The following is a 19199-nucleotide window of genomic DNA, read 5'->3' as shown; positions in this document are numbered from 1 at the left end:
GTGCCCCCCCCCAGAATAAGCAGGGCGGCCCGCGCGCTTACGCCCAAACTCCAAGCGGGAGTTCAGGCGTAAACGCGCGGAGGGGGATTCTCCAATACCAGTGGTATTGGTACCCCCCTGGGGTATGTACTCTTCCAATCCGACTGCCATGCTGAGTGAAGGGGGGGGGGGGATTAGGCCTCCGGAACCACACTCATCAGACGAAACGCGGAATTTCTTCCACTTCACGTCTGTCTTCTGTGTGGTCGTGGTATTGCACCGGTCGCCCCGGCCAATTCGTGCACCCAACAAATATTGTTGTTGCGGGATCTACCACTGTAAAAAGATACACTTGCAACTGAACTTATCCAATTTTAATAAGCTGTAAAAAATAAAAAAAATATTGTTTTTTTTACGCAAACGATATCAGCTAGAACTATGACACTTGTATCACACATATTGCTGTCTCTGTTTCTTTTATAGAGAAAGCTTTTACCCGCGACTCCGTCCGCGCGGAAAAAAAAATAGAAAACGGGGTAAAAATTATCCTATGTCCGTTTCCTGGTTCTGAGCTCCACCTGCCCATCAATTTTCAGTCAAATCGATTCAGCCGTTCTTGAGTTATAAATAGTGTAACTAACACGACTTTCTTTTATATATATAGATAGATGTAAGAGACAATATGTGATTATACAAGTGTCACTGCAGTCCAAGTCGCTACTCAAAGGCAAATGCTTAGTCGTAAACTGTGAGCCTAGCACTAATATTTTTGACAATTGCCATCGTATCATCAATTATGTCAAAAATTTTAATTAAAAAAAATTGTCGATAAAAATACGATGGCGATAGTCACAAATATTCGTGTTTGGCTCAAATAGGACGCCATGAGAGTAACCCGTATATAAACGTTACGTTATCTTTTTTTATAAGAGAAGTTGGCAAACTAGCAACGGCAACACCGAGATGATCATCGACGTCCAAGGACATCCGCAACACTAGAGGAACTGCAGATACGTTGTCGCCCTTTTAGGTACACATAAGCTTCTTAAAGCTAAATCGTACTAGATTGGAAATAACCTCAGTTTTATTCAAACAGAAACAAATTATTTTTGTAAAAAATATACAAAGCACTGATTTTAAATAATACAATGATAAAAATAATTATAACTGCATAGATGTATTTATTGTCTATGTTTGAAAACTACATTTTACCGACTTAATCTTGCATTTAAAAAAAAAAAAACAAATATTACACATTTGAAAAACAAATTCCGCTGAGTTACAAAGCTTTTTTTGCGTCAATAATAAAAAAATAAAAAAGCTGCTAAGACGTACGAAATATTAATGCTTAAATTTTTATGACATTTATATTTCATTATTTTAATATAAGGTAAAACTATTCACTTATTATTCTATAACAAAATTGTTGCGGTCATAACATTTTGGCATTCTATGACCACATACGTAAAATAAAAAGGTTTTAATGTAAAAAAAAAAAAATGGTGTTAAATATTAATATTTTTCTTGGCAAAAGATTTGGGTTCAAAAGATAGAATATAAAAAAGATATATTTCCGATCTAATCCTATACAATATAGATCCGGGCTGCATAAATATTAAATAGAGGACAAACATACAAACTTTGATTTTTATTCATATATATATTTACTATTCGTCGAATAAGATCCTCCAAAAGAAATACAATATCTTAAGATAAAATATGTGGAAATAAAAAAAAATAAGGTAAACTTCAGGCAAAACTTTATGTACTAAATATTTTTTTTTAAATATCGAACATACATTATTAAGCAAATTAATATTTACACATGATTAAATAAAAACTTTTTAAAATACAAACACAATTTAATTAAAAAAAAAACACAGCCAACTATCCCTAACATTTTCTGAAGAAGGTTTCTTAACATAACACATAAAAATTTCGTCAATATTCAAATAATAAGATTTAATAAAAAAAATTATAAAAAAGTTTTTGATTTAAATTGAGATCGAAACACAATTATTAAAAATGATATTATGTCAATAGTTTTAAAGTATAAATAAAATTTAAATCAATCGATCTTTTCCACTGTCGCGAAAACGAAACCAGTGCAAACAGAAGTTTGATTTAAAACTTGATTTAACTTGTTCCAGTAAACTGTTGTTACAAATAAACTATACAACAATAGAATCTAATCCAGATTAGCTAGCATTTAGCATTAGCAGCTAGATCTACGTTTTCTCTTAATTTTTCGTTTTTTAAATTTCAGTCCGATTTCGCGGCTGTGTGCTAACTTCTTAAACTGAACCAATTAATATCTATTTTATCGAATTGTAGGCTGATAATTAAATTCCAGCTATTTTTTTCGCTAACGAAACCTTTCTTGTAAACACAAAAATTGATTTATTTTTATTTTATACATAGAACGAATAGTTGATTTATCAAACATTAGACAAAGAACATTCTACTGAAATCGAGCATCTTCTTTAGAACATGAAGTCGTTTTGGATTCCTCTCTAATGCCTCGTTGTCGAATTTATCGCCGCTAAAATAAAAAAATAGATTTATATTACCTCTTTCTGTCAAACTATTTAGTAATTAAAAAAAAATTACACTCGTATACACAAATGCTACAATTTGTGTATACGAGTGTCATTACATATGGCATGTACAGTCGCTTTCATTTGCAATAATCCAGATATAAAATTTCATGCATCCCGTAACGAACTAAATCTATGTCCGTTCTTACAGACAAATAAGTTATTTGTCAATCGCCAATGGACGTGACTGTACCTTCATGTGAATTCGTAAGTGTGTGTATACGCAGACGTACATACGTACGCACTTGCGTGTGTGTATTGTTAAGTTTAATATAAATGAGAATTTTTTACACATTATGTCATATATTTACACATTTCACTGATATTGGACACTGTCAATGGATTTATTTTGGAAAGTTTTAGTTTTTTTTAGAGCAGAGATCCCCAAACTATTTTGGACAAGTGACCCCATTATCCAAAATGAACCGTTTCCTCAGACCTCCATGGCCAAATGATCTACTTTTAAGATGAATTATTGTTATTATTATTGTTATTCATTCTGACTTAGGTCCATAGAAGAAGACAGAGTGAGAATTAGCAATGCTTTTAGAGTTTACATTAATGATAGACCTGTATAAGTCTCTAATTACAGCTTTATAAAGGTAAAATTGGTTAGATAGGTTTATAATATCTCATTCAAATCCCACATAATCCTGTCTTTCCCCTGAAGGTAGGGTATCTTTGAAAGATCCCTCCTATAACAAAAAAACAATGATGTATTATGTATACGTACTGTGTGAGCGACTTGGCGCGCAGACAGGCGAGGTGGGCATAGTACGTGGGCGTGGGGTAGGAGACTGCCCGCATGCAGCGCGCGTACAGATGACACAGGTAGTACGTCAGCTGCTCCACCTCATCTATCGGGATGCCACCATCGTTGCACACCGCGTGGTAGCGAGTGGGACGCGCCGTGCCCTTTATAGCCTGATGGGACACCTATACCAGACAAATAATTAGTTGCTAACTTATAATTACTCGATAAGTGGTTATTAGTATAAGAATGTGTATGAGAAATATATCAAACTAGCTTTTACCCGCAACTCCGTCCGCGCGGAATAAAAAAAAATGCAAACAAGATAAAAAAGTTCCTATGTCCGTCTCCTAGTTCTAAGCTACCTCCCCATCAATTTTCAGTTAAATCAGTTCGACCGATTTTGAGTTATAAATAGTGTAACTAACATGACTTTCTTTTATATATATAGAGATGACGACTCTGAGTATGATGGCCTAATTTTAATCACCTTTCCCTTTCCACCCTTTTCTTATAAGAAAAATATGAGAAGGGGAAGTGAATTTGAAAGAGGATGCATAGGAAGTGAAAATATCCTCTTTTCTGTGCGTCTCTGTCGATTAAAGGTAGTAGTAATGTGCAATTCCGGATATCTCTGGGTAGAGGTCGCTTCGCTATTTTGACGAATTCGGGTGGCCTCTTGTTTGCCACCTTATGATATAAAAAATCACTAAAACAGTAAACTCTTTTCATTAAGACATTTGCGCGATCCATTTGCTCTGCAATTTCAAGTTAGTGCGTAAAAATCGAAGTCACATTAAACTTATTAAGCAAATAATAAGTTACAAGCAACAACAGTAGCTGTAAAGTTATAACTTACCAAATAAAAGTCAAGCTCTTTGGCATGCACAATCTGTTTGTCAACAACCGTACCGGGCTCAACATTTTGTGGATTCTGAGCTCCCGAGAAGAATCTAAAATAAGTACAGTATTATACATAACTAAATCATATTAAAATTGTATATAAATCGTAACACATAAAAACAAAAATGGAATAAAAAAATACCTAGTGTGATGTCGCTTTTGTACCAAAAGGAACAAAACTTCAGGTTTCTCCGGCTGGCCGGTCATTCTGCGGTATGCTCGGTACACCGCAGTCAGCTCACTGTTCATCACCTAACAACAACAAAAGTTACTAATAACATATGCTGATTGTACACTTTTCCTACCAATTGAACCCCTAATGCCTAATTCCTAAAAAAATGTATGATCAAATTTTATGTAGATGCGTTCAGCCATTGTGTAGTTAAGTGAAAACAAATTCATAAATTCAAACAAACTTTCGCATTTATAATTATACTAGCTGTCGCCCGCGACTCCTTCCTCGTGAAATTAAAAAAAAACCATAATAACTAGCCTATGTGTTCTTCCAGACTATGTTCTACATCTGTGCCAAATTTCATCAAGATCCGTTCAGCCGTTCCAGAGATACCTTTCATACAAACATCCATACATCCATCTAAACATTCGCCATTTATAATATTAGTAAGATTGAATTTAAGTAAAAATACCTCTTCGAACTGTCCCTCAGAGACGCCATCGCGGAACACATATATCTTCTTTGGCAACATGTTCTGGTTGTGTTTACGGTACACAATCAGATGGTCCACCATCATATCTTCAAATTCCACTATTATCTCTTTCTGTAAACAAAACAGAGAAATAATCAAATAATATCAAAAATTTTATTCTTTTTTTTTAAATATTAGAAATTTTAATAAATAACATACCTTAGGTGTCTGCACACTAAGTTCAATATTGTATAAGAAACATTTCGGATCAATGGATGCAGTAACCGCTGCAATACTGGGAATGTTCGACTGTAATAAATAAGATAAAGCTAATTAAAAAAAAAGCATTTTCTAATGACTGAAACTCACATTGAATGGCACACTAAGAAATCGACTGACATTCTTATGAAAGCAATCAAAAAAAATCTTATGCAACTAACATGTGTCTTAACTATTATGATAATAGTCATGACACACTATAGTCATGTTTTGACTATACCCTTGTTATTGACTATAACGTTTTTGACATACAGGCATTTAGTCTTCTTTTCCTTCCCACCCCTTTTCTTATAAGGAAAGGATGGGAAGGGGATGTGGATTTGATAGAGGAGATGCAAAGGAAGGTTACATATTCTGTTTTTGTGCATCCCCTACTTCGTCGATTGGAGGTAGGCAACGCATCTGCAAAATCGAATGTCTATGGGCAGCGGTCGCTTCGCCATTTCGGCGAATTTATGTGCCACCTAGTAATATAAAAAAATACACCTAAAATTATGTTTTGCGCAGCGACTCGTACGATGTTCCGAGTCGCCAATATATTTGAGATATACAGTACCTGATCGGGCGAGGGGTGAGTGACATCAGCACCAACCACCATCACAGGACCTCTGAGACACGACGGCATGCAGCGACCATCCAGTGCTTGGTTAATACCCATCAATTTAGAATTCACCTGACCCAAAAAAATATATCTATATATATAAAAGAAAGTCGTGTTAGTTACACCATTTATAACTCAAGAACGGCTGAATCGATTTGACTGAAAATTGGTGGGCATGTAGCTTAGAACCAGGAATCGGACATAGGATAATTTTTACCCCGTTTTCTATTTTTTATTCCGCGCGGACGGAGTCGCGGGTAAAAGCTAGTAATCAATAAAAAAAATAGTAGGAAATTTATGTAGAATTATTATTTATAATCTTTTACAAAAAAACAACTGTTAAAATGATATTTTCCAACTAATGGCTACTATTATACCGGCTCGGCTATACATGTTTTTGTTTAAATTTTGTGGGAATGACTTCTGTTATTTCTGTTTTTTTTTTTATAATTTCTGTTTAAATTTAAACTAACTTATGATATATCAGGTTGATTATAAGATCCATTAAATTCCTCAAATCATATATAATGTACACATATGTTATATATTTATTTTCAAATAAATAAACAAACCTTCAATAGAATGTTTCGTACAGTCTGATCGTTCATGCGACGTACCGCGGTGTCCTCTTTAATGCATTGAGTCAGAATACCCACCTCCAATTCCGCAAACCGTTTCACCTTTAACAAAATGGAATTTATAATACAAATACATTCATAACCTTATAGAAAAAATAATACTATATGAAGATAAAAAAAATCAATAAAAAAAAACATTTCAAAACCTATGGTACTATAAAAACACTTATTTAATATGATGGATTATGAATTTTAAGAAAAAAATACATCCTGTTCACTAAAATGACAAATCGTACATAAGAGAAAACATTCAAATTTCTTAAATTTCTTACTGTAAGTTTCTGAGACTAAAATCCCTATTTAAAATATATATTTTATCTCTATTTTTTCAAAAATAATGAAGGGGATAACAATATGTTTTATACAAAGATTTTAATCTTAGAAACCAACTGTTAATTTACATGAAATATTAAAATTTACCAATCACAGGGCACTAAAATATCAATGTTGTTTTTTTTTGGGACGTATATTTTTTGTCGTTTAAAAAATCAAATTATAGTTTCTGTAAATACTTTAACTTACCCTATGATAATAATCGCGACCGGATTTGGATACAATAACGAACAGAAAGTTGATATCTTTTTCCAATGCATTGAATAGAACATTTGCGAGGTCAGACATTCTAATATTGAAGTGCATACATTTCGGCTGCTCCACGTGCATTCCCATCTGATTACCAACACGGAGTACCTGGAAAATATTCAAAAAAGATATTAATAAGTTAAAAAAAAAATTACGCGTTCGGATTAACTCGAAAGAGACATTAAATGTGTTTTTTTATAAAAAAAAAAAATTATTATGATTTAAAGTCGAATTTAAAGAACATTGGAAGACTAGTAAAAAATTCTTAAATAAATACACAAGCTCGCCATCCAGCAAGGTAGATATTGATTAAAAATTATTGTATTGTTAGATATTTGATGCAAAAGTATTTTAAAAGAAATAAATTAACAGCGAAATAGTGAATTTAACTTTACTTCTAAATAATCCTCGCAATAGGATAAACTCAAACCGAACGTAAATAAACAAAAATGTCAGACGTTCCGCAATGACGGATGGAAAGAGACTGCCTCGAGCAGCAGCGCACGCTTCCTTATAAATCCTTTTTTTTTGTGTGGCTACCCTCAACAGTCCTAACAGTATTAAGTTTTTTTTTTTTTTAAATTATATTGTAAAGAAATGACGTTTCTGAACGCGTTTAATGTCACTCGCTAAAAATTATATGGAAGAACTGTCAGTTGGAAAAATAAAATATGGTGGATTGTGTGTGTGTTTAAATTCAGTACAGAATTAAGAAATAAAGGACAAATATGAACCGACGACCACTGAAAGACAACGGTACTAAATAATGCTCACCATTTGTATAATATTTTGATAGTTGCACTGCGTTGGATTACATTCGATAGCTACAAATCCCCAGGACCTTAAAGCACTCGGTTGCAACACTGTAGTTGCATTCCACACGCCTCTCCTGAAATAGTTACTTCATATAAATATTTTAATTAAACACATATTAAAATTGGCCTTGTAGACAGACATACAGACAAAAGACAGGAATCTAAAAAAAATTCAATCATATGTACAAAGTATGATTTTTTTGTTTTAATAGTGTTTTTGATATCCGATAGAAAAATAAAAAAATAAACAATACCTAGGATCAACCGATTTTCTATCACCAACCAATAATCGTGGAGGTTGCAGTACTTTGGCCTCTACTTCTAAAAATTTATCAGAAATCTGTAGACCAAAGTGTTTGAAGAATGGATTGGCGCTGTAATTCATCTAAAATTAAAAGATAAACTATTTAATACAGTAAAGAATATATGGAGAAAACAATAATATAAATGGATTAGCAATAGTAATATCCAAAATGTATGGATAAATTATTTTACAGAATTCATTGGGTATAAAAAAATAGAAACAACTTACATCTTTAATAACCTCTTCAATTTTATTCATACGAATGTTAGGAGGTGTCGCCGCTTCTTGAACCATTTTCGACAATTGCATATCATTGAGTTGTTTCTTCAATGGCTGGAGATTTAAATATATAAATTAGAATTCAGATTTTGATAGAAAAACAAACATATTTATTTTTAACTATTAAAAATAACCACAAAGTTATATTTTTCCCTCTATAATACAATAGCTTTTGCCCGCGACTCCGTCATCGCGGATTTAAAAAAAAACTTAATATGTAGTCTATGTGTTCTTCCATACTATGTTCTACATCTGTGCCAAATTTCATATAGATCCGTTGAGTCGTTTCGGAGATAGCTTCAAACAAACCATCCATCCATCCATCTAAACGTAAGATTTAATCTTACTAATATAAATGCGAATGTTTAGATGGATGGATGGTAAGATGGATAGATTTTTTATTTGAAGGTATCTACGGAACCACTCAATGGATTTCTATGAAATTTGGCACAGATGTAGAACATAGTACGGAAGAACACATAGATCGTCTAAAAGAACACATAAGCTACTTATTACTTTTTTAATTCCGCGTGGACGGAGTCGAGAGCGTTAGCAAGTATAACAAATATAGTGACAAAATCCTAAAACTTAATATTCTGAAAATATGTGACCTCATTATAATAATAAACTTACATGTTTACACAATACTTTCCAAATAATTAAAAACATTTTATATCAGTTAAGTAAACATTTTTTTTATTATTTCTATGTTTTATTGAAATAAATAATAAAATAATATTAAAGACTACTTTTGAAGTAAATACACTCACCTGTCCATATACAATTTCCAATAATTCCATCGGGAAATATAAACTTTTATTTGCTGGTCCAACCCACAAGCAGTTCAGTTCAGGATACTTTAGTCTGCAATCAAAACACAAACAAATAAATTACGTTAACAGAGGAACGTTAAATAACATACACTGCGGTCATCTAATATATAAAATTCTCGTGTCACAGTTTTCGTTCCCGTACTCCTCCGAAACGGCTTGACCGATTCTCATGAAATTTTGTGAGCATATTCAGTAGGTCTGAGAATCGACCAACATCTATTTTTAATTTTTTTTTTAACTGCGCGCGGACGGAGTCGCGGGCGACAGCTAGTTACATTATATAATTTTTTGCAGTATTGTGTTAATCTTACTAATGTTATAAAGTTTAGATGGATGGATGGATGTTTGTTACTCCTCCTGAAATATAGAACAGTGTAGAAGAGAACATAGGCTTTAAGTAAATTAAGTTTTTTTTTATTCCGCGCGAACGGAGTCGCGGTCGACAATTAGTCGTCAAATAGAGTAGTGATATTTTATAATATAGATAGCTAATATTCCCGTGAGCAAAAAGACATTCACCAGAAATGTTCCGAAATTTAGTAATTTTAGTATAAATTTTCTAATTAGTCTATGATTAACACATTCAATGCCACCAACTCAATTCGACATAAAAATAATAATGTCAATGTGTTAAAATAATCAGACTTTTTTATTAATTAGAATAAAAGATATACCTATATTTCTTATCCCTGCGGAAGTATTCCAGAACGGAGACTTTCTCCTGTCGTCCGTCAGGATGGGTCATGGTGAACTGCAGCCTGCCAGGTGGATCTACGACGCGGTTGCAAATGAACTCGCGCCTTTGACCCTTTACTGAAGTATCCGCACCGATAACTGCAGTCACCTTCAAATATATTTTTCATTAATTTATTAGCTATATCTCTGTGTAAAGGAAACTCAACTGTTGAGAAATATTTGCAACTTAAAAATTACTTTACAATAAAAATCCTAGTGGCAGTTAAAATGTTAAAACAAATTACATTATTTAAATAATTCCTGTACAACATAGTACTTACTCTTAAGCCCTTGACGTATTCGTGAAATAATTCCACACTTCTGGGGTTTCGTTGCTGCTCCAAAGACCTATTTGGATCCAAACGAAAATCGTTGGTGAAAGCTTGTATCATAGATTGATGTTTCGGGAAGCCTTTGTGAGCAACTGAAAAAAAAAAAAAAGAAAATTAAACACTTTTCTAGATTCGCTGGATTTCACTAAAAGATTTATTCATATTTTTTTTTGTTCAATTCTATGGTCTCCTATGGTTTTAATACAAACAGAAATTATATCAATCAGATCAGTAACATACTAGAGAAAGAAAATTGAATGAGATGAGTCGAACAAGGGGTCTCTCTCATTTCACTCTCTACACCACTCACTCTCCTTCCCCCCCTTAACTCTGTTAACCCCCCCCTTAACTCTGTTAACCCCCCCCCCTTAACTCTGTTAACCCCCCCCCCCCCAAAGGATGCTGAAAAAAAGAAGGCGCCGTGGAAATCTCGTCCTCTTGGTGCTTATAAATGTAAATCCGTTACTGCCTTCTCTCTCTCTCTTTCTCTCTCCATATCTCCATTTCTTTATTGTCTCCTTTACAACTTTGCAGTATGTTTGCAGTACGGGTTTAAGTGCATTTTTGTCAGATTATCAACATACCATCTATGTTAATATAAGGCTTGGATGTAAAGATGGCCGATTGGAAAAGTCCCGTCCACATCTCTAAACCATAACCAAGATCAACGGGATTGCGTGGTCGTCTGAAAAATTGCTTCCCAGCCTGAAAAAAACAACTTAAATTATATTCCGGACTTCTAAATTCAAGATGAATTTATATTATATAGATTCAAACAAAATCTTCGCATATTTTTTTAAAACTTTTAGGAAGTTACCTTAACATAGGCCTCAAGTGTTCCTTGTCTCAATATTACATCAATACATTGGATTGCTTCAGTTGGGGGATTCAGTGAACTACCGCCATTCATCATGTGCCTGCAGATGAAACATTATTTGTTTTATATAATATTATAAGAAAGCCTGATATAGAATGAAACAATGTACTAATTACCGCACTCAGTTGTTAAGTGGTCCCTATTATAGTGGAGAGTACACAAACATTACACTAAAAGAAGCCCTTAACGATTCATAACTAGTAAAGCAAGTATGTATTTTCCCTAAGCCCTGCATTAGTTAGATACTAAATACTAAATACTCACTGTCCTAAGCGATTTAAATCAACCAATCCAGTATACTTGAACGACACCTCAAAATTCATTGATTTACCATTGTTATCAGTTAGTTCCACCTGCAAATTATCAACATATTTTATTTCTGAATCTGTGGTTAGACCTTAGATTACTAGATAGAAAGACAAATTTATTTGACCCGGTGGACAAATAAATCTATTGTCAAAAATTGCCTAAAAATCCTTGTCAGACTGTAGCTGTCATGTCATCTCTCTTTACCTGTTTTCTGACAGTGTCTCTAGTTCTCTCATCATGCCAAATAAATTTGTTGGACTATATCAGCATTTCTCTCACCGGGTCAGAAAAGTTCGTTGCACTATACAAGTTAATGAGCGTCACTTACGTTAATAGCATATCTTTCTGTTTGAGTAACGCCAGTCAATGGTTGAATGCTGTAGCAATTTTTCATTTGATCAAATGCAATCACATGATTTTTGAAATGCAAAGACTTAGCTTTCAGGAATGCTTGTGGTATCATCTTTTTTGGTTTATCCGGTTTAAAAGAAACGTCATAACGATGCTGCAAAATAAATTACAATGGTTGAAATCTAAGCAGAGTTCTCAATTAAATTCACTTAAAACTTAAAATTAAGACATTATCAAATTATGGCTTAAAATCTTATTATGTTTTGCTATATGGACTTATTATGTATTTACAAAAACTGTTGTGAAAGCTTAGTTACTTACGACTTTGATAAACTTGATGGACATGGGCAAATAATTTGTCAGTAATCTAATAGCCCTCGAGGGCACTGTCACCCCCCTTATGGCATCTGGAATCTTATACTGTGACACATGTGTGACAGCTTGTTTGTCAGTGGGCAGGTCTCTTTTTCCAAAAGTGGACTGTGACACTGTAGAAACTGGGGTATACTTGGGTTGTGGTGCCTGACCTGGTGCACCGAAAGTTTGCCCTACCGAAGGACTCATCGGTGTTGATGGTGCAGTGGGCATGGGCTGGGGTCTATTCCATTGGCCCGAAGATTGAGCAATTTGCCCACTTTCCTGGCCGCCCCCAGAACTTGGTAATGGTTGCGGAGGAAAAGTGCCAGCCTGCTGTTGTGGCCGTCCCTGGCCACGACCACGACCATGACCTCGACCTCGACCTCGTCCACTTCCTTCGCCTGATGGACCGGGTTGTTGTATCATTTGTTCTGTAATTTCGGCTATGGGTTGCACGAGTTCAGTAACTCTTATTTCAGATGGTGTAGTTTGGGCTGAGGCAGTTTCAGCTGGAGCAGCTGGAGCTTGAGCAGCACTCTTCTTTTTACGAGGCTTCCGCTTCTTGCCACCAAGATCCAAACCGAGTCCCTCTACTTCTTCCTCCATTACTTCGGCAGTGCCTTTGGGTGCTTCTATTGTTTTTGGTTCTGCTGCAGTAAGTGGCTCTGAAACTTGAGCTTCAGATCCTGATGGAATTGGTTCATCAGTTTGAGGTGCAGCACTTGATGTTGATTCTTGTGCTTCCTCCTTTTTTTGTCCCTTTTTCTTTCCTGTATTTTTTTTCAATCGTTAGTAAATTAAATACAGTTTAGCAATCAAGCTGGAAAATAAGCGTGCAACAGAATACATTACTACTTTTGATCATTACAAAAAAAAACTAATATCACTTCTTAGTCTTCACATATTGTGTAAAATCAACAGTTATTAATGGATACTAGATGTAGTCTAACAAGCACAAATTGTATACCACAAATAAAATTGTCACATATTAATATTAGATTCATTAGCACTTTAAGATTAACATTTGCAAAAAAGCATGTATTATATTAATGATTATAAGTATACTACAGGATGATTTTAATGTAAGTAAGCCATAAAGAAATGGTTACATTATAATTTTTTATGCTTGATTATATTATTAGCAATACTCAATAAATAACTAGATTAGTACAAATATATTAAATTAGCAAAAATGTTTACTCTGTGTTATAATGATCTATTATTTTGTAACCAAAACACATTCTTATCTCTTACAAGTCTTCAAAGATTTGTTTCACCCGTTCTTATAATTGACCAACATATGTTCTCAAACTGGAATCATAAAGATATAAGTGTCATGTTGTTTTGTTATTTATTAATAAAAGCCAGCTTGGGTAACAATTAACTTGAATATTGATTTATTATTTTTACAACAAAAGCAATATTAAAATTTGCAATATACTTCTCTAATGAATTTTGAAAGTAAATAAATTTTATTTTTTCTGTTTGATTATGTCTCATGCTATTTAACGTCAAAATGTTTGAAACAAGTAACTATAATCAGTAACTGTAAGTTTAAAAATTAAATAAACCTTAAGTAAATAGGAAAATAAGATGATATTCTTTAAAATTTAAATGCCAATATTATACAAATAAGTTAGAGAATCAAAAGATGTAATTTATAAATGTAAAAAAGATAAAGACAGAGAAAATTAACAGAGATTAGCTCTACCATACCATTATAAGTTAATTTTTATATTTAATCATAAATTCAATCCTCACCTCCTTTCCCCATTTTGATAATGTTTCCTGAAACAAAATTAAAAAGGTTTTAGTTAAAAAAAATCGCGATTATGATGACTGGGTTTTGTTTTTTATGACCAAACTGACACTAGCTGCGCTCAATTCTTGCATTATGTTGCATCATTGATCAAAAAAATTTCAACTATTTATAGAAGTAATTATGTACATGTAATGGTAAAAAATATTTGAAAGGATTTAAAGTTTTAAATCATCAAATTGAAATTTATGCAAAATAAAATAAAAAAGCATTATAAATAAAAATATTATATGAACTTGCCTTGTTGTGTTACGAAATACGTAATAGTTTAGTTAGAATGTCGGAATTTAATTCCAATTAAACATAATAATCTTCTAGTTTGTATAGAATCAGAAAACGAAATGAATACAAATATATTATTTGTACCCTAGTGATCGGTGAAAAACTACAAAATGTCGGCCATCGATTCCTTAATAGACAAAGATTCGAATAGTGATGCTGGGTAATTTTAATTTGTGGTCAACATAATAAAGACTTCAAATTATAAATACTGAATAATAACAAAAGTACCTAAGTGCACGAACATGAAATCAAATATCTATCATAAATAGAAAGGCTGTAGGAGATTTTATAAATATGCAACCACATAAATACTTACAATAAGCTAGGATAACTAAAACTTTATTTCAATACAAACTCGATTTATATTTAAATTTAAATCACAAGATAAACAAATAGTAATCGAATGTGCCGAAACTGACTGTTTAAAAATACAAAAAACGCAACTTACGTGATGTTTTGAGTTGAATGGGTTGATATTGAGAAAAGGGGAAAAATTGTTGTCAAGTTGTCAGTGTCAAATGTCAATTGTAATGTACGAACAACTAAGAACGATATCGAGCTTCGGCTTGTAATAAAATTAATCGAACATTATAAGTACTATAATTTTGTTATTTTATTACTTTTTGAATTTATCACAGTTATTTGCCTATGTATCGCACAATTAAGTAAAAAAAACATTAAATACGTTTCTTTTTTGATTGTCAACATCAACACCTCAATTTTTAGTTTAATGTAGTTAGGTTAATGTCTGTAGTTTTGTAACAAGTTCTATGAGAATAACAATCTAAAATCCAAGAGATTCATAACCGATTTTACTCAACCTATCTTTATTGAATTGTCAAATAAATTGTCAAACCACTCACCGTTAAATAGAGAAGATACACTATCAATATATCTGTACCCAGTTGGCACACCTGCTAAAAGCCACTGCTTGGAAATTGAATTAGGCAACGAAGTACGGAGCTGAGACGTAAAGATAGTTATTCTGTCAATCTGTCATATGACTCGATTTAGTCAAACATCGGAATAATTTAGTTGTTTCAAAAGTCGATGTACATATTTAATAAGAAACTTCTTAAGATTATTAAAAATTATAAAGTACATTAAATTAATAGAATGTAAATGTGAAAATTTCATGAATTAAAACAAACAATTTATCAAATTCGATTCGAAAAACCGATTAAACCAAATCGATTTGAATTGCATCGAGTTGTGTTAAAAAAATTAATCCAAAAAGTAACACAGTGTTGCCAATGCTATGGCAATTACCGTATTCAGGTGTTTTGTGCCTTTCAGACAAAATATGTAACATATTTATATACTGTATTTTTTTTTTTTGTTGACGCGGGGAATGCATTTACGCACTTCGCCGTCCGTGCTGCGGGGGCAGCAGGGACGGTTTCGTGTGGGACTCGCCGGCCGCAGAAGGCGACCGGAATACCCACTAAACCCCGCGGTGTTCTCCTTCGCCTGACCGGGCCGTGGCATCTACGTTAGTTTATCCACGACCCGGCTAGGGGAGCCCCTTGGTAGGGGCTCGACACGTGTAGGGAGGGGCTGTTTTTAACACCCCCTCCCATCACCCTATGATGCCCTCCCTCGGAACACAGGAGAGAGGGCATCCGCCACATTCGGCGCAGCAGGCCCCCCGGCCTGCCGCGCGTGGCCACCTCAAATTGGTTGAAGGGCCGCGGCGTACCTCGTACGTCGGCGGCCCCTCGCTGGGGCCCTGCGGGGCATATTTATATACTGTAGAATAAGACTCAGATGTGTCTTGATCAACATATATCTACTTTAAAGTCAAGACACGACACTACTTATATAAAATGTTATTTGATAATTCATATTTTGCACAATATTGCAAAGAGATAATAGGCGATTCGATAAAAAAATACTTTTATTATTATTAAAAAGGTAATGCATGGTTTATGTATACCAGTACAGCAGAACACTTGCGCTTAAAATCATCGCTGGCATACAACTGGCTTAATGTAAACAGTAACTGGCGCGAGTTGGACCATACAGTTCATACCAAGCCAGCGCTACTGTACTACTGTACTGGCATACTGTGTGCAGGCACAATATTAAAAATTATTTTTAACATCTGATCTGATACATTTATTTGAAAAAATTAAGAAAAAATCATACTGTGACAATCTAGATTAGCTAAATTGACTATTGCAATAGTCTTTTTATCACAAAAATCCGGAATGCACACTATTCTTGTAACTTGGCCATCAGCTCCTAAAATAAAATATAGGTGTTTGTAAATATTTAAATTTCTGAAAACTTAAATGAAAAATAAATATGTTTTACCTTTATGTAAATCTGTTGCAAATTCTCTACAATTACCACTGAAATAGATTGCAGGACAGTTGTAAATAGTAAATGGATCAGTTTCTATGCAAGGTGTACAAGGGACAGTATCAGGACATGTAGGTGCAAGATGGCGCCACTGTAATGTCCTTCTCATAATTTCTAATTCATTATCAAGTTTACTGTATTTCATTATATCTTTAATTGGTTCCCCAGATGAACCCAAACACAAGAAACCTGGAAGAAATTAATACAATTAATCATAATATTGAGTTGTTAATCATAAATTAAGAAAAAGTATTTACCCCCAATCTCACATTCATATGGATTAGATACTCGGTTAAATGATTTATACTCCACAGACTTTGGGAACAGACCTGAAATACAACATGTTATTAGTGTATTATAAGTAGTGATTATCAAAATAATTTTATGCATTGTTAACTTACAGTAGTGGAATGGCTTCTGAGGTAACATGATACCTGAAGGATCTTTGCATCCAGGCATTAAATCCACCGGAGCCACTGCACTTAATGCCGCAGAAAAAGCATCAACTGAATCAGCAGATGCAATAACATCTGATTCATTTAAAGTTGCCTCATTTGAATGATTTGCGAAAACGCCACCTACAAGTATATAAATATTAATTTACTACATCATTATCAATGGAAATCACCATCATAGAAAAGATCAGGTTTACCTGCAATAATAACTCTTACGATCTTAGAGATTTCTTCTTGATATACTGTTGTACCACAAAATCCAGATATCCATTCAAGGAATAGATTCAATGAAAATAAATGTTCAGCTGATTTGGATGCCATATTGAGACCAGACATTAGTACTACATATCTGTAACAACATGAATCCTATAAGTCCATTGCAATAATTATATTGCAGTTAAGAGGCAATCGCACACAACTTCGAGAGTGCAGAATTTTTTTAGCACATAAGTCCACATGTATAACCTACATTCCCTTTAACATTTAAAAAATTGGTTATTAAGCAGTTCAAATACAACAAGTGTTTGAAATGTTATATGTATAGATGTGAAAAAGATACAAAATAAATCAATATTTTGTCATCCCCCTCATTCCTACCAAAAATACTGAGATAACAATATTATGTTTTGACAGTAAAAATTTAAATATGGTTAGTATAATTAAGAATGTCAACTCCAAATCAAATCTATGCCAACTTGGGAAGTGTTGTAGACTAAAATAGAATTACATTTATGAAGTGAGGTGCATGAGAATATTACCTATCAGTATTAAGCTTTGGTAAAGGTTTTTGTATATTGCATTCCGGCCAACAAATATCTTTGATTGTAAAAATCCCATCTTCATCTTCAGACCCTGAAAGTTATGGGCATTAAAAAGGTAGAGATATCATATTTCTTCATACATACTTAGCATACATTTTCCACACACTAACCAAGTATTGCAACAACTACACCAGTAACCACCTTATGTACATCAATACAATTACTAGATAATTTGATCCTTTGAAGTTCATCTTCTAAAACAAGACTATCTGAGTCATGAACAAAATGAGTTCTGAAAAAAAAATCACATGTAACATGCATGTCCTAATAAAAGTAATGAGAAGACTATTTAAATATGAAGAACCTTGTAGGCTGAGGAATAATCTCCAACTGATCTGAAAGTTCTTTCAGAATACTGGGTTTTAATTGTTGTAGTTTGAAAAGTGTACCAATAATAACACATTGGGTGCCTTTCTCACGTAATTCGCACAATTTTAAAACTTTATATTTATTCGACCATTTCTTATTAATAATTGGCCCTAAAATATTTCTGAAAGTATTCAATCTTGCAGAATATATATGAGCATACTGTTTGGAAAAGTCGCGGGATACTTGATAAAACCGTCTTGAACAATCCGTGTATTTTATGTTTTGTCTTTCTAATTCGGATGGTGAAAATTGATCTCGTTTGTTAGAATCTCGTTTAGACTTGAACAACATGATGATAGTAACTATATCATAGAAACGAAATATAGATGTACAAACTATTATTTCACCGAATTGAGTTATTTCTATTTGATTTTATATTATTTAATAGCAGTTGCCGCTATATTTTGACATTGACTTTAAGTTATCAATTATCATATCCGCTCCGTTATGCAACGAAATTTGCAAAACATGTATATCTGTCAGGATAAAAGAACTTTTACTTTAAATTCTTGTAATAATTTATAAATGTCTTGTAATATTATTAAATAGGTACTAACTTCAGCACTAATATAATTAGATCCATTTTTTTTAACTAGGATGATACATCATTAATGACAAATAATCTCAACTAATATTCCATTGCATAAAAAAAAATGAAATTGGCGGGAACCGAAGTTTTTTAACATTCTGTTATTTCTGTTACTTTCTGTTTGGTTTTCGATTTCTTACCATGACGGGAGTACAAAAAGTTTGTTTAAATAATTTAAACATAAACATTAAGAATGCTTTAGTGATTGGCATAATTATAGCTAAAAAATGTCCAAGAACCTTTAGTCCCAAAGAGAAAAGTAGCGAATCACGAGGTGTGATGTCTTTCACTATAAGGGATTCCCAAATTGATACAATAAATGTCGATGTGT

General features: G+C 33.3%; 2 protein-coding genes across 3 annotated transcripts; both read right to left on the bottom strand.

Annotated features, from left to right (window-relative positions):
- Positions 1-2382: 2382 nt before the first annotated feature.
- LOC106714698 (protein argonaute-2-like) lies at positions 2383-15230 on the bottom strand. Of its 2 annotated transcripts, none has more exons than XM_045678493.1 (22): positions 15134-15230; positions 13931-13957; positions 12134-12939; positions 11790-11966; positions 11417-11505; positions 11093-11192; positions 10860-10980; positions 10225-10367; positions 9883-10052; positions 9146-9239; positions 8325-8429; positions 8047-8177; positions 7752-7866; positions 6918-7085; positions 6330-6437; positions 5713-5829; positions 5097-5186; positions 4878-5009; positions 4373-4482; positions 4187-4280; positions 3310-3512; positions 2383-2521 (listed from the first exon to the last, which is right to left on the bottom strand). In XM_045678493.1, exons 2-22 carry the CDS (start codon positions 13941-13943, stop codon positions 2425-2427), a joined length of 3183 nt encoding a protein of 1060 aa, XP_045534449.1. In that variant the 5' UTR covers positions 13944-13957; positions 15134-15230; the 3' UTR covers positions 2383-2424. The 2 variants fall into 2 exon arrangements, with proteins under 2 accessions (XP_045534449.1, XP_045534448.1); XM_045678492.1 differs by lacking the exon at positions 15134-15230 and adding an exon at positions 14719-14782.
- Positions 15231-16369: 1139 nt separating this feature from the next.
- LOC106714989 (DNA polymerase delta subunit 2-like) lies at positions 16370-18698 on the bottom strand. The gene is made up of 8 exons (XM_045678640.1): positions 18215-18698; positions 18021-18142; positions 17848-17941; positions 17287-17438; positions 17036-17212; positions 16892-16963; positions 16587-16823; positions 16370-16514 (listed from the first exon to the last, which is right to left on the bottom strand). The coding sequence occupies exons 1-8, from the start codon at positions 18568-18570 to the stop codon at positions 16402-16404; spliced, it is 1323 nt and encodes a 440-aa protein (XP_045534596.1). The 5' UTR covers positions 18571-18698; the 3' UTR covers positions 16370-16401.
- Positions 18699-19199: the final 501 nt, after the last annotated feature.

Source organism: Papilio machaon, chromosome 7 (genome assembly GCF_912999745.1).
Source record: "Papilio machaon chromosome 7, ilPapMach1.1, whole genome shotgun sequence".
NCBI classification, from domain to species: Eukaryota; Metazoa; Arthropoda; class Insecta; order Lepidoptera; family Papilionidae; genus Papilio; species Papilio machaon.
This window is presented reverse-complemented; position numbering and strand designations above follow the sequence as displayed.